General features: G+C 38.1%; 1 protein-coding gene across 1 annotated transcript in view; it reads right to left on the bottom strand.

The window, feature by feature from the left end:
* CFAP54 (cilia and flagella associated protein 54) overlaps positions 1–14,645 on the bottom strand; it is a 242,503-nt gene that overhangs the window by 78,863 nt on the left and 148,995 nt on the right. The window contains exons 47-49 of the mRNA XM_031462988.2: positions 14,218–14,340; positions 9,674–9,727; positions 4,879–5,083 (exon numbers count right to left, since the gene is read on the bottom strand). Coding sequence (XP_031318848.2) covers positions 4,879–5,083; positions 9,674–9,727; positions 14,218–14,340 — 382 coding nt within the window. The remainder of the gene's footprint in view (positions 1–4,878; positions 5,084–9,673; positions 9,728–14,217; positions 14,341–14,645) is intronic.

Below are 14,645 nucleotides of genomic sequence, written 5' to 3'. Positions count from 1 at the left end.
GTTTTTTGAGGAATCTCCTTACCGTTTCCCACAGTGGCTGCACCAAACTGCATTCCCACAGTAGTGTAGGAATGTTCCCTTTTCTCCACAGCCTCTCCAGCATTTGTCATTTGTGGACTTTTGAATGATGGCCATTTTGACTGGTGTGAGGTGATACCTCATTGAGTTTGGATTTTCATATCTCTGATAATTAGTGATATTGAGCATTTTGTCATGTGCCTTTGATATTGATCATTTGTATTTCTTCCTTGGAGAATTGCTTGTTTAGGTTTTCTGCCCATTTTTGGATTGGGTTGTTTGTTTTTTTCTTATGTCGTATGAGCTGCTTATATATTCTGAAAATCAAGCCTTTGTCGGTTTCATCGTTTGCAAAAATTTTCTCCCATTCTGCAGATTGTTGTTTTGTTTTACTTATGGTTTCCTTTGCTGTGCAGAAGCGTGTATGTTTAACTAGGTCCCATTTGTTTATATTTGCTTTTATTTTTATTTATTTATTTATGCCATAGGAGAACATTTTTGAGATGAATGTGAGATAATGTTTTGCCTATATTTTCTTCTATCTTGTCTTATGTTTATTCTATCTTGTCTTATGTTTATTCTATCTTGTCTTATGTTTAAGTCTTTGATCCATTTTGAGTTTATTTTTGTGTATGGTGTAAGGGAGTGTTCTAGCTTCACTGATTTACATGCTGCTGTCCAGTTTTTCCAACAACATCTGCTGAAGAGACTGTCTTTATTCCATTGTATATTCTTGCCTCCTTTGTCAAGGATTAGTTGACCAAAAATGTGTGGGTTCATTTCTGGGCTCTCAATTCTGTTCCATTGGTCCATATGTTTGTTTTTGTACCAATACTATGCTGTCTTGATGACTGTAGCTCTATAGTATTGTCTGAAGTCTGGGAGAGTTATTCATCCAGCCTCTTTCTTTCTCTTCAGTAATGCTTTGGCAATTCTAGATCTTTTGTGGTTCCATATAAATTTTATTATGATTTGTTCTAGTTCTGTGAAATATGTCCTGGGTAATTGGATAGGGATTGCATTAAATCTGCAGATTACCTTGGGCAGTATGACCATTTTAACAATATTGATTCTTCCAATCCAAGAGCATGGGATATCTTTCCATTTTTTAAAGTCTTCTTTAATTTCCTTCATCAATGGTTTACAGGTTTCTGTGTATAATTCTTTCACCTCCTTGGTTAGATTTATTCCTAGGTATTTTATTACTTTGGGTGCTATTTTAAAGGGGATTGTTTCTTTTCTTTTTCTGTTGATTCATCATTAGTGTAAAGAAATGAAACTGATTTTTGAATGTTAATCTTGTAGCCTGCTACCTTGCTGAATTCTTTGATTATTTCTAGTAGTTTTTGTGTGAACCTTTTAGGGTTTTCTGTATATAGTATCATGTCATCGGCATATAGTGACACTTTTACCCCTTCTTTTCCAATTTGGATCCCTTTTATTTCCCTCTCTTGCCTGACTGCTGTGGCTAGGACTTCCAAGACTGTTGAATAGGAGTGATGATAGTGGGCAGCCTTGTCTTATCCCAGATTTTAGTGGGAAGCTTTTGAGTTTTTCACCATTGAGAACTATGCTGGCTGTAGGTTTGTCATATATAGCTTTTATTATGTTGAGATATGTTCCCTCTATACCCACTTTGGTGAGAGTTTTTATCATAAATGGGTGTTGAATTTTATCAAATGCTTTTCTGCATCTATTGAGATGATTATGTGGTTTTTGTCCTTTCTCTTGTTGATGTGATGTATTACATTGATTGATTTGCATAGGTTGAACCACCCTTGTGTCCCTGGGATGAACCCCACTTGATCACAATGTATAATCTTTTTTATGTGCTGTTGGATTCTATTTGCTAATATTTTGGTAAGGATTTTTGCATCTATGTTCATCAGTGATATTGGTCTATAATTCTCTTTTTTGGTAGTGTCTTTGCCTGGTAGTGTCAGGGTGACGGTGGATTCATAGAATGAGTTTGGGAGTATTCCCTCCTTTTCAATCTTCTGAAAGAGTTTGAGAAGCATTGGTATGAGTTCTTTGTATGTTTGGCAGAATTCCCTGGTGAAGCTGTCCGATCCTGGACTTTTATTTGTAGGGAGGTTTTTTACTGCTAATTTGATTTCATTTCTAGTGGTTGGTTTGTTCAAGTGGTCAGTTTTTTCTTAATTCAGTCTTGGTGGACTGTATGTTTCCAGAAACTTGTCCATCTCCTCTAGGTTATCCATTTTGGTTCCATACAGGCTTTCATAATATTCTCGTATGATATTCTGTATTTCTATGTTATTTGTTGTAATTTCTCCATTTTCGTTTTTTATTTTGCTTATTTGTGCTCTCTCTTTTTTCTTCTTTGTGAGTTTGGCCAGAGGTTTGTCAATTTTGTTTACTTTTTCAAAAAACCAGCTTTTGGTTTTATTGATTTTTTTTCTATTGATTTTTTAATCTCTATTTTATTTATTTCCTCCCTGATCTTTATTATTTCCTTCTTTCTGCTGACTTTTGGGTTTTATTTATTTATTTATTTATTTTTTGCTCTTCTTTTTCTAATTCTTTTAGCTGGTGGGTTAGATTGTTTATTTGAGATTGTTCTTTTTTGAGGAAGGCCTGTATCGCTATAAACTTCCCTCTTAGCACTGCCTTTGCTGAGTCCCATAAATTTTGTGTGGTTGTGTTTTCATTTTCATTTGTCTCAAGGTATTTTTTAATTTCAGTTTTGATTTCATCATTGATCTGACACTCATTCTTACAATAAATCAGGCAATTCTGAAAGGATCTTCTGGATGCTTGGTGATGTTACTCAAGTTAACGGCTACTGATACAAAGTAGTGGTTCCTCACCTGGGATCCCAGGATCCCTTAAGGTCCTCAAAGTATTTTTGGGTCTCCCAGATATTTACAATATCTCAGTAGTATCTCCTTGTAAGCATCAGTTCTGCTGATTTGCACCAGCACCTCACTTTAAGAGCAGAGAGTGTGCCATTTGGAACAGCACAACCTATAATCCTCAACTTTCTCAAAATTCCTACCCACAATCCAAAGCCGGCCCTCATTCTGAGCCAGGGAAAATTGAGACAATTTAGATCACAGACTTTGCCTGCTTTAGTAAGCCTGGCTTCTAGACTATAGGTGAGAGAAAAACTACAAGTCATTATTTGATTAGGAATTAATGCAAAAATTATCCCCCTAAAGAAGAGACTAAATTCAAGTGGGAAGAGGAAGTCTAGAATAACATGGAACTGAACACACCTGACTTCCTCCCCTCTTCGAACTTCAGCCTACCTGGCTCTTCTCCTAAATAAAGAGGCTCTGGAGTGAGGGGTCAGCTGAGTATAAGGGAGGGCAAGAGCACTGGGAAGGGGCCAACAGAAAGATCTGGGACTAGGTCTTCTCCCCTAAGGCAAAGGGAGAGAGACGAAGATAGAAAACAAACTCCTGGAGAACAGCATGGATGAGAGGATGAGTATCAGAAAGTGAGAGATCCTAGGAGGAGTCTGACCCTCTTTTCCTCCTGCTCTCTCTGCCTCCTAAGTGACCCTTCCCTGTGTGGCTCTCCCGTGTTGAAGCATGTCCCTCTCTCTTGGGAGCTGTAAATAACAAACTGTGCTTTCAATGGCAGTCATCTCCTGATCTGCTGGCCTCACCATATCTGAATAATAATAAAACTTACATTTTAAAACAGAGGTCAATATTATTGTAACACCAAAACTAGACAAAGACACCACAAGAAAACTATACAATGTCTCTCATGAATACAGATGCAAAATTTTTCAACAAAATGCTAGCAAACAATCAAGCGATATATAAAAAGAATTATACACCATGAGGAAGTGGAATCTATTCCAAGAAAGCAGGGTAGGTTAAACTCAAAATTCAATGAATGTAATACACCCTATCAATAGAATAAAAAACTAAAACCATACAATTATCTTAACAGACACAGGAAAAGCAGTAAAATCCAACACCCTTTCATGATAAAATCACTCAACAACTGAGGAACAGAAGAGAGATTCCTCTATGGGACATCTATGAAAAACCCATAGTTAACATCATACTTAATGGTGAGAAACAACTATTCTTAACGCAACATCTGAAAAATACATACAAACTTTTGTGTGTACATGTGGGTCATAAATCCCTTTCATGGTTATCTTATTCCATAGAAATATAAATTAAATTATGAATATGTAGTGCTTCTGCAGTGTTCCCTAGAAACAAAGTGAATGCACAACAGGGAAATGGTGGAATAAATCATGGGATGTTTACAGCATAGAACACTGCACAGCCAGTATAGAGGACCAAAGCACAAAGCAAAGCAGATGACTAGAAGTAGTTTTACTGAAGTTTTTCTACATGGGAAATGCAAGAGGCAGAAAAATGTAAATTACATCATTTCTTAAAGAAATGACAAATACTATTTTGTATGCACAGCTGACCCTTGAACAACACAGGGTTGGGGTGCTGACTATCCACATAGTTGAAAATTCATGTATAACTTATAATTGGTCCTTGGAACAGACAGCCCTCCACATCCACAGTTCAGCATCTGCAGATTTAACCGACTGTGGATTGTGTAGTACTAGAATATTCACTACTGAAAGAAGTTTGTGTACAAGTGGATGCGTGCAGTTCAAGCCTGTGCTGTAGGCATCAACTATATATATGTGGTAAAGTGTATGAATATGGAGATATGTTTGTGGATATGGATAGGCAGGTGCCTAGACATAAGCACATATGGGCTCATCAAGTGAGTCTGGAGAAAGTTATGAAAGAAAATACACTAGAAAGTTCGTATAGATTACTTGGGGGAGAGCAAGGAATAGCTGAGGAAAGGAAATAGAGAAACCAAGCAAAAAATAAAACAAAAGATTACCTTTCAAGTTTGGGAGGTTCACTCTGCTTTTGCCATTAAGTTCTTGGCCAACTGTTTGCATTGTATTTTCTGGGACACAATTTATTGTTGCAGCCACATTTATGAGAAAGTATGCTTTAACAAAAGAAAACTTATTTAAGAGATGTGGTTGACCGACTGTAGCCAGAATTGGAGGTGAGCCTCTGCTTATAATTTCATCAAGTGCCTAAAAATATGTAAAAAAAAAAAAAAAAAGGACAAATTAGTAAAATACTATTTTCAGGTAGTATTAGCCTCAATCCCGTTCTGCAGTCCTCATTTGGTATCGGATGCAGGGATGCAGGGATGCGGGGGTAGATACAAGGTACCACAAACAGCAGGTCCATAGAGAGAGGTGTGATGTCAGAACGATGCCAGTAGTCCCACGGTGCTTCTGCCATTCCCCACCGATTGGTGACCTGCCCCACAAGACCAGCCTCATCACATAATGAGAGTGAACCTGATGCTGAGGGCGAGGAGGGGACATCTTATAAAAATGGAGAAACTGGAAAAGCTCATCAACCAAGGACGCTGGCCGCTCAGCTTTAGCTCAAGTGAATTAGGGCTCGTAGGACAGGAACAGGGGAAGGATGGGTAGACAAGCAAATTCCCTACTCAGCTTTGATTCCATTTCCTTCTCCCTCAATTCCCTGCATGCACACTTCATTGGCAAGTCACCTCTGAACTTTCATGGGGCGTGCACCCTGCGGCTAAAGAAGGCTGGATAAAATCAGGCTGTCATGCAACATGGGCCCACTTTTAAGTTCCTGACCAAACCTCAGTGTCTCCTGGTCATCATCCTACATTTCCCCCATCCATCTACTCTCCCTGTCTCCCAGACAACCATTTCACACTCTTCTTGTTTCTAAATCCTAACACCTTCTCCCCAATGCCCCTCCCCGCTAATAACCTTGCTTCCTCTACTTACATGCAAAAGCTGAAGCAGTCAGAGTAGTGCCCCTGGACCCCAGAGCTCCACCTCTCCCACCTACCCAGCATCTGCCTCACTGCCCTGCCCTCCTTCCTGCTCCCTAAGGCTGGCACCGCCACTTAGGCCATCGATCCTGTCCACACTGGTCTACTCAGCCATTCTCCCCTACATCATAAATGTTCTCTTTCTACAGAGCCATGCTGTCTTCTCCTCCATTTAAAAAACTCTGAACTCTCTGTACTCTGGCTCCCCTCTCCAGTTACTACCCTAATTCTCGCTCCCCTTTACAGCAACAACCTAAGGGGTTGTCAATATTCCAACTTCTCTCCTTTCATTTGCTTTTAAACCCACTCCATCCCTACACTGAAACCCTTTGGTCAAGGTCACCAGTGGCCTACACTTGGCTAAATCCAATGTTCTATTCTCAGTCCCCATACACTACGTTACTTTAATCTAAGACACCATTATTTTATAGGTCAATTAAACTGTCACAAGCCCTCAACTGTAGAGTGTATTCTAATTTCAGAGCTGTTAAATGTAAAATAAAATAAAGTAAATGCAGGGGGGAGGGTATAGCTCAGTGGTAGAGCACATGCTTAGCATGCACAAGGTCCTGGGTTCAATCCCCAGTACCTCCATTAGATAAATAAATAAACCTGGTTCCCCTCCTGCCCCCCACCAAAAAATAAAAAAAATAAAAATAAAGGTGTATTTAAAAATAAATAAATAAATAAAATGAATGCATATTTAAGACTCAGTGAATTATGGTTCTGGATTCATGAGTAAAATCTGACACTATTAATCATTCCCTCTTTTGAAAATGCTTCTTCTCTTGGCTTTCAAGCCACTGCCTTCCCTTGGTTTCTTTCCTATTTTATCTGCTACTCCTTTTCAGTCTTCTTTGCTGGTTCCTTCTCTTCTCCTATACCTCTAAATACTGGAGTGTCCCAGGGCTCGGTCCTCTTCTATCTCCTCATTCTCTCCCCTTTGATGATCTTAACCAGGCTCATGGTTTTAATTTCATCTTACTGCTGATTAAATCCCAAGATTTTGTCTCTAGCTCCAACCTTTCTTCTAAATCAAGATTCATAGATTCATATAATCAACTTCTAACTCAATTTTTCCACTTGGATGTCTAACAGACATCTCATATTCAACATACCCCATACCGTATTCCTAGTCTCTGCCACAAACATAAACACACACACACACACACACACAAATATATAAGCTCTATGAGGACCAGGAATTTGTCTGTATTGTTGGTTGACTGATGTGTTTGACTGACAGCACAAGAACAATACCTGGCACACAGCAGATTCAATAGATTAGCTACAATAATCCTTTTTAAACATAAGTAGATCAGCCCACATCTCTGTTCTAAATTTTCCAGTGGCTTCTCCTTTTGTTCAGAGTAAGAGCCTAGGTTACAAAGGCCCTAAAGGGCCCTTCTCCATCTGGGCATTCCACCATCATCCACCCCATTACCTCTCTGACCTTGTCTCCTACTGCTCTCCCATTGTTCACACAGCTCTAGTCAGCTGGCCAAGATGTCCCCCACTAAGCTAGGCAATCCTGCCCCAGGGCCTTTGCACTCACTGTACCCTGTTCTTCAATTATTCTTTCTCCAGATTTTATATGACTTGCACCTTTACCTGTTTCAGATCTGGTCACAAATGTCACCTCAATGAGGTGCCTCATTCAAAATTACAGCCCCAATCTAACACCATGCTCCCAATCCCCCTTTATGTACTGCTGGATTTACTTTCCCCCATGGCGTGGTTCACCTTTTAACATACTATATAATTTACTTATATATAATGTTTATATGTATATATCATGTTTACTAGTCTTGCCCACTAAAATATAAGTTCCCTGAGGGCTTAGAGTTTGTCTGTATTGTTGATTAACTTATGTATTTATTTGACAGCACAAGAATAGTGCCTTGCACACAATAGGCTCTTATTACATACCTGTTGAAGTAACATAAAAGGCAGATGTTGGGGCTGTCTATTCTAAAAAGAGGGAAATTATTTGCCTGATGTGAACTGAAAAAGAAAAATCTCATTGTTTGAGAGAGTTTGTGGCAACGCTGGCAGTGGGGAGGTCTGCTGCTGTTGTTCACTCTCCTTTCTTAACTGCGTCTAGAAGGTGAAAAGCAATACATGCCAAAGAGCCAGACATGGAGCAGCACTATCCTATCTGGTGACAAAGGGTTGTACCAGGAAAACGGTGACGTTCCCACAGATTCGGGGAGGGGGGTGTAGGAGAAGTTTCCTTGTTTCTGTCTGCAGCAAACAGTGATTTAATGAGCCTTGACAATTACACACAAACAAGATTAATTAGTAATGCTATTTAACATTCCTTCCTCTCACTCTATACGGAAAATATAATGTGTAATCTGAAGAGTCTTAAGCAGACCAACAATTCTGTTTTAATTAATTAGCTAATAGAAATCAATTTTCCATTATTCTTTCAGTCTTCTTTTGTTTTAAGAAAGAAAGATCAGAGACATTCCTTTTACACCCAAAACCACTCTTTAAAGAAGTGTTTTTAGGATGCCCTGGCACTTTTGACTGGAAAGAAATAAATATTCTGAAACACCCCAAGGTCTTGGACCACTGAAGTGAAATGTGAATATGGAATATGTATTTGTGTCTTCCTAATAACAGGTCTTTCATTTCAGGCAACTGCTTATAAATTAAAATAAATCTTAGGGCAAAAACAATGAATCATCTGCAGCATAATTAAAAGTGGAGTTTGTGGAATAAAATTAGCAATAACAGAAAAGTAATAAGATTACATTTAATAAAATGCAGATATACTCCTACCAAAATTATGGAAGACAAAAATAAAGCAATTTTGAGGAAATGTTTTTCAAAATTATTTCATAAAAATTAATACCATACTTAATGAAACAGAATGCTGTTTCGGAGCATTTGATAAAAGAAACCACGTGTACCAGTCTATATGCATTACCTGTTGCCTGGCTGTGTGAAGCCCACACCCTCTGTAACCCCCTTAGCAATGGCTGCACTATCACTTTACTACTCTAACACTTTCTAGTGGACAAACTGCTGGTACTCCTAAGATTTTTTTTTAATGATTTGAAGATATTTAAATGCTACTAGGTCATCAAAAGCTTAAATCCCAAACATTCAATTATCAACAAGGGCAAGTGTATTGAGACAGGTAGTCTAGTTCTCTCTTTATAAAAAATATTAGCAAAGTCAGAGGAATTGCTTATGAAAATGTCATATGAAAAACTTTCATTAGCTAACCTAATCATATTGCAATATATAAACCATATAATAAATAATGTATCAAATCAATGCATTGTACACTTTAAATTTATATGATGTTATATGTCAGTTATATCCCAGTAAAAATTTCTGAAAAAGAAAAGAGAAAAGAAAACATTCCAAACCATTGACTGAGAGGCAGTCTCAGACTAGGGAAAAGGATCTGAATAAAAGCAGTATTGAATAGGTGGGCTATTAAAAACATACCAAATTCTTCACTTACAATCAACGCCAGCCACTATCACCTAGGTAACTAAGATGACATATTAGGTACTTGATATGGATCCATAAACAAACTGAATACACATGTGGAATTGAAAAATTTAGGAACAATAACTGATATTTGTCCAATCTGAAAACCAGATCAGTTTGGGTCCAATACTACCTCTGGCTTCAGCATTTTGAGATAAAATCCCATTACTAGAAATAGAAGAGCATTATTACACAGCTGATTTCCAAAACAAAGATTATACATACCAAATAGAGTGAAATGACTCAAAAATAACCTAAGTAACCAACGTTTATAAAACATTGTTATCCTTACCTGCAAATTTTCTTTACTAGTAAGTGGCTTTCCCGAGTCAAACGACTGAAAAAACTGTCAATATATAAAACATAAACATTAGAAACAAGAGTACTGAGTGTTCTTTTAAATGAAACTGTGAAGTGTTTAAAACTGTGTTTTAAGACTATTTTAAATATAATTTTTACTGTAAAAGTAACACATGCTTTAATCTAAGAAGACAAGTATAACATAAAGAAGAAAATAAAAATGAACATCTTTAGGATGTCAATGTTAATATTTGGTATCTTTATGACCAATTTCTTTTTGATGTATTTTAAATTTATATATATGTATATGGATTTGTATTCCTTTTCACTAAAATTATATCATAATTATTTCCCCACACCATTAAGTTATTTGTAAACTTCAGCTTAATAGCTAAGTAATGTTCTATCCCATGAATGCAGCGTAATAAATTAATCTCCTTCCTATTGTTAGACAGCTAAGAGGACCATTCCCACCCTCACCCCACTATTCAGCCCTGGTTTAAATAACATTGGTGACATTTTTGTCAGTATTTCTGATTATTGCCTTTGGATGGATTCCTGGAAGCAGAATTGCTGGGTCATAAGATAAAAAAATATCGAGGCAACTGAAAGGGGCTGGCTCAATTTACACTCCCACCTGTGTTGTACGAAAATGCCAGGATTACTACACTTTCAATAGCATTGAGTATTAGCACCCCCCAAAAAAAATCTTTGCCAGTTTGAGATAAAATTGTGTTACTCTTCAACATGATGCTTTTTATGGTTCTTTCACTGTTTGTGAATTACCTGTTAATATGTTTGGCTCAAAATATAAAGTTGCATTAGAAAACATTTCATCTACTGCCACAGAACACTGTTGTATAATGAGTGTACCTATCACTTGGTACAGAAGACCCTCTTTAAAAAGTACCCATTCTTAGATGTTTGTACTGATGCTCCACCCACATCCTCCTGGTCACCTGGAAGTCACTAGCAGCTTCCCTGAAGAGGTCACCCACATATGAATGGTATCCTACTTCAAGCACCTGTACCTCTTTGCTTGAGAGCAGTCTGTGGCCACAAGAGAGTTTCAGAACAGGCTGGAAGTACAAGGAGCAACCCTCACCAATGAGGAGCAAGAGGCTGTTCTATCCCATCTCTCTGAGGGCCCCAGCCACTCACCGCAGCGACCTCATTAACGGTCTCCAGAGTGGTTTCCTCCCTTCCCCCTATCTGACTTTCCCACTCACTCACCGTTCTTCCTGGAATCATCTCCCAAATACACTACTTGTTCTTTGATCCTTTGTGTCAGGATCTGCTTTTGGGAACCCTAAACCAAGACATCACATATAGCTCTTATTGTAAGAAAGGGTTTAAAAAAATTCCTCTTTGGAAGATATTCTTTATCCCCTTTAATACATTGAAAAGTAAGTAGCTGAATCCAGTGGGAGACCTTTGATGATATAATTTGAAGAGGGTTAATGATGGAATTTTAGATTGGTGATGAGAGCAAAATCCCAACATGAGTATAATGTTAAAAAAGAGAACTTTTTTAAAAAGTCCAGTCGTAACCTGTAAGACTTTTTCAGTTACTTTTTTACAACTGAATTCATTAATCCTTTCTTTAAAAAACTAGCCTGCAGTCTAATAACATTGGCACCTATTTTAATTATAAACCCTGAACACATTTCCTCTTTTAATTACACTTTCTAAATTCCCAGTTGAAGTTGGAAAGCTGCAAATTAACTTTAAGAGTACAAAGTTTGAAGTCACAATCCAATGGGAGATAATTCACCCACTACACTTTTGTCTTATGAAAACTAGTTGATAAAAAATGAAGTTTGGAATTTACCTATTAAAAATTAGTTTCACATTCCTTGTTTGTTTTGGTGACAGCAGTGATCACTGAAAACTCTCTTGTTTCTCATCGTACCCAACTGGCTTCTCTTTCCTGCTCATCTTCCTGACCCGAACAGTGAATGACCCTAAGGTTCAGCCCTCTGACTTCTTTTCTCTATCTGCCTCAGTTCCCAGCTGATTTCATCCAGTCTCATGATTTTAAACCTCTCCTAATGCTCCCAAGTTTACCTGCAAGCCCCAACTTCTGCCCTGAAATTCAGATGGTACTCTCAGCACTCACATAGGCTGCATTCCCACCTGTATATCCAGCAGGGATCTCACACGTCACATGCTGCACCCCTGTTACGGAACAGCAGTACCCCCATCTCAGTTAATGGAAGCCCCTTCCTACCAGCTGTTCATGATGAACACTCTGTAGTCATGCTTGACTTCTTTCTCTTATAAATCCCACATCTCAATTATCATCAACAAATGCTGTCAGCTCTATCTTTGCCATATACCCTGAATTTTACCACTTTTCACTCCTTCCACCACTGTTACCCCAACCACTGTCACATCTCACTCAGATTATTTGCAAAGGCTTTCTACCCGGACTCCGTATATACCCACGCTCACCCATAGTCTACTCCCTAAACAGTAAGCAAAGTGGTTCTTTGAAGTTTAATTCCTATCCCATACTCCCCTGTTCAAAGCTCCACCAGGTTTCCCATCTCATTTAGAGTAAACTCCAGTCCCTGTGAGGTCCGGCATGACCTAGCTCCTGGTCCACCCTCTCCTCCTCCTCGTCCTCGCTACTCTAGCCTCATGTGACCCCCATGGTTTTCCTCAACCACATCTTGGAGGCCTTTTGCCCTTGCCCTTGCTCCTATTTGTTCCCTCAAATCTTTTGCCCTCAAAACTCCCTTATTAGAGAGACTTCCCAAACCACCCTGAATAAAACAGCCACCCACCACTCTGGTCATTCTCTGCCCCTCAACTCAGCTCAATTGTCCCTCACAGCATCTCACCACCTGACACACAATTTTGTGCTTAACATGTTTATTGTTGGTCTTCCTCCCTGGACTGTCCAATAGTAACATGCCTCTAGGAAGGCAATAATTCCATTACTCTTTTTACTGCTCTATCCCCATGTCTGGACTAGTGCCTGTATTTAGTCAGCACTCAATAAATATTTTTAAATTAATTAAAATCTAATTTTAACAACAAAACGCAAACTGTTTACAATAGAGAAAGGCTGCTGATGGAGAAGCAAGTTAGTTAGTTTGCACCATAGAAAATGAACAAAAAAAATCCCAAGTGACTCCTAAATAGATTCAGTTATCCCTTGGTATCTGTGGGAGACTGGTTCCAGGATTCCCACCCCCCAAAAAATAAAATCTGCAGATGCTCAAGTCCCTTATATAAAACGGCAGAGTATTTGTATATAACTTAGGCACAACCTCCCATATATCTTAAATCATCTCTAGTTCACTTACAATACGTAGTACCATATAAATGCTATGTAAATATTGTAAATACAATGTAAATGCTATGTGAATAGTTGCTGCCATGCAAATTTAAGTTTTGTTTTTTGGAACTTTTCTGGAATGTTTTTTTCCAAATATTTTCAATCCACGGTTGGTTGAATTTGTGGATATAGAACCCATGGATATGGAGGGCCGACTCTAGATATAGAGACATATACACACGTATCCTATTGCTTCCTGAACGTCCCTCTTGGGATTTTTCTGTGGATAACCTTAACTTACCTTATTTCAATAAATTATAATGCTGTAGCAGTCATATTGAGAAATAAGCAGCTACAAGGGTATATGCTGAGGTAATGAATGCATTATATGTAAATATCAGCCAATGCAAGTAGTTTTTAAGACTTACAGCCTATTCCCCAGTTTCTCTTAGGTTCCTCAAACTGGAATCCCATCAGCATGATCCTGTCTATTAATCTCACTCCTCACACATATGGTCTCTCCCAGGAAACTGACTTCTTACCTCCTCCTATTCCTTTATTGCTGGCCCATGAGAGTCCAAGCATCTGTCTCAAGCAAGAACACCCAGTGATTCCCAGATCACCATGAAAACTGAAGCAGAGGAAAATAATAGCTCACTCTGGTTTAAATATAAATGCCTGGGTCATTTTCAAGGATGCTTCAATTATGCAATTTACAAACACAAATTAAGCAAGCCAGGTAAAACTCTCTCTCAAAGTCAAAACAGACTAGACAAAAATAGAAGAATGTTCTCTCCTCACAGAAATCAGAAGAAACTTGAACACAAGCTTAACTCTTGGGTATAAAGTATATAAATCAAAATATTCAAATAAAACACGAAGAGAGGCTGTTTTGACTAAGAACATTAACTAGAAATTTTAAGATCACAACCAAAAGTCTAAGAGGCAATGGCCAATAAATGTGTCTACTGAGATGGTCCTTGATAACTATGACATAGAGCCAGAATCCTATTGTGAAAACCTACTCCAAGACCACACTCCCCTCCCCACCATGACGCCCTTCCATTCCAGACAAAGAAAACCTATATAAATCTAATGTTAGCACTAATCAGCCTTAACTAAGAGGTCTGCAGTGCCAGAGATTTGCAAACACCTTTTTGTGGAAGTGTTCCCCAGATTTTAGGAATGTACCCATCAAAAAGCACCTTCAAAAGGTAAAGAAATAGCTTTGAATCAAATAGCAGGATTACCTTCATTTTTCCAGTAGCTTTACAGCCAGTGGGTTGTGAGGAAGGCATGCTTTTCCCATAAAAAATCTGGGATATTTCATGAAAGGCTTCAGAAAAGAATCCCAAATCTATGAGGACTTCTATCTTTAAAGGAAAGAAAAAAAGGAGAGATTTTAAATTACAACACTTGTTTTACTTTCAAAATAAAAATTTTAGAAAAAAATCATCAACTTTCTGAGATCTGAACTTTCCACCTACTGTTGGTAACGCCTTATAAGTTAATGTGCAGCAAACATAGTGGAGGAGATGCATGTATCTATGTGTAAGCAAGTTCACATGTGCAGGGGACCAAGAAGCTAGTAAATTACAGCAGGCAAACTGTTCAAAATAATGGATATTCATCAGATGCAGCTTCCTTTATATGAGACACAAACACATAAAAATAGGAT

This window comes from Camelus dromedarius, chromosome 11 (genome assembly GCF_036321535.1).
Source record: "Camelus dromedarius isolate mCamDro1 chromosome 11, mCamDro1.pat, whole genome shotgun sequence".
NCBI lineage: Eukaryota > Metazoa > Chordata > Mammalia > Artiodactyla > Camelidae > Camelus > Camelus dromedarius.
The sequence above is the reverse complement of the archived record's forward strand: the minus strand, read 5'-3'. Positions and strand labels throughout refer to the sequence as shown.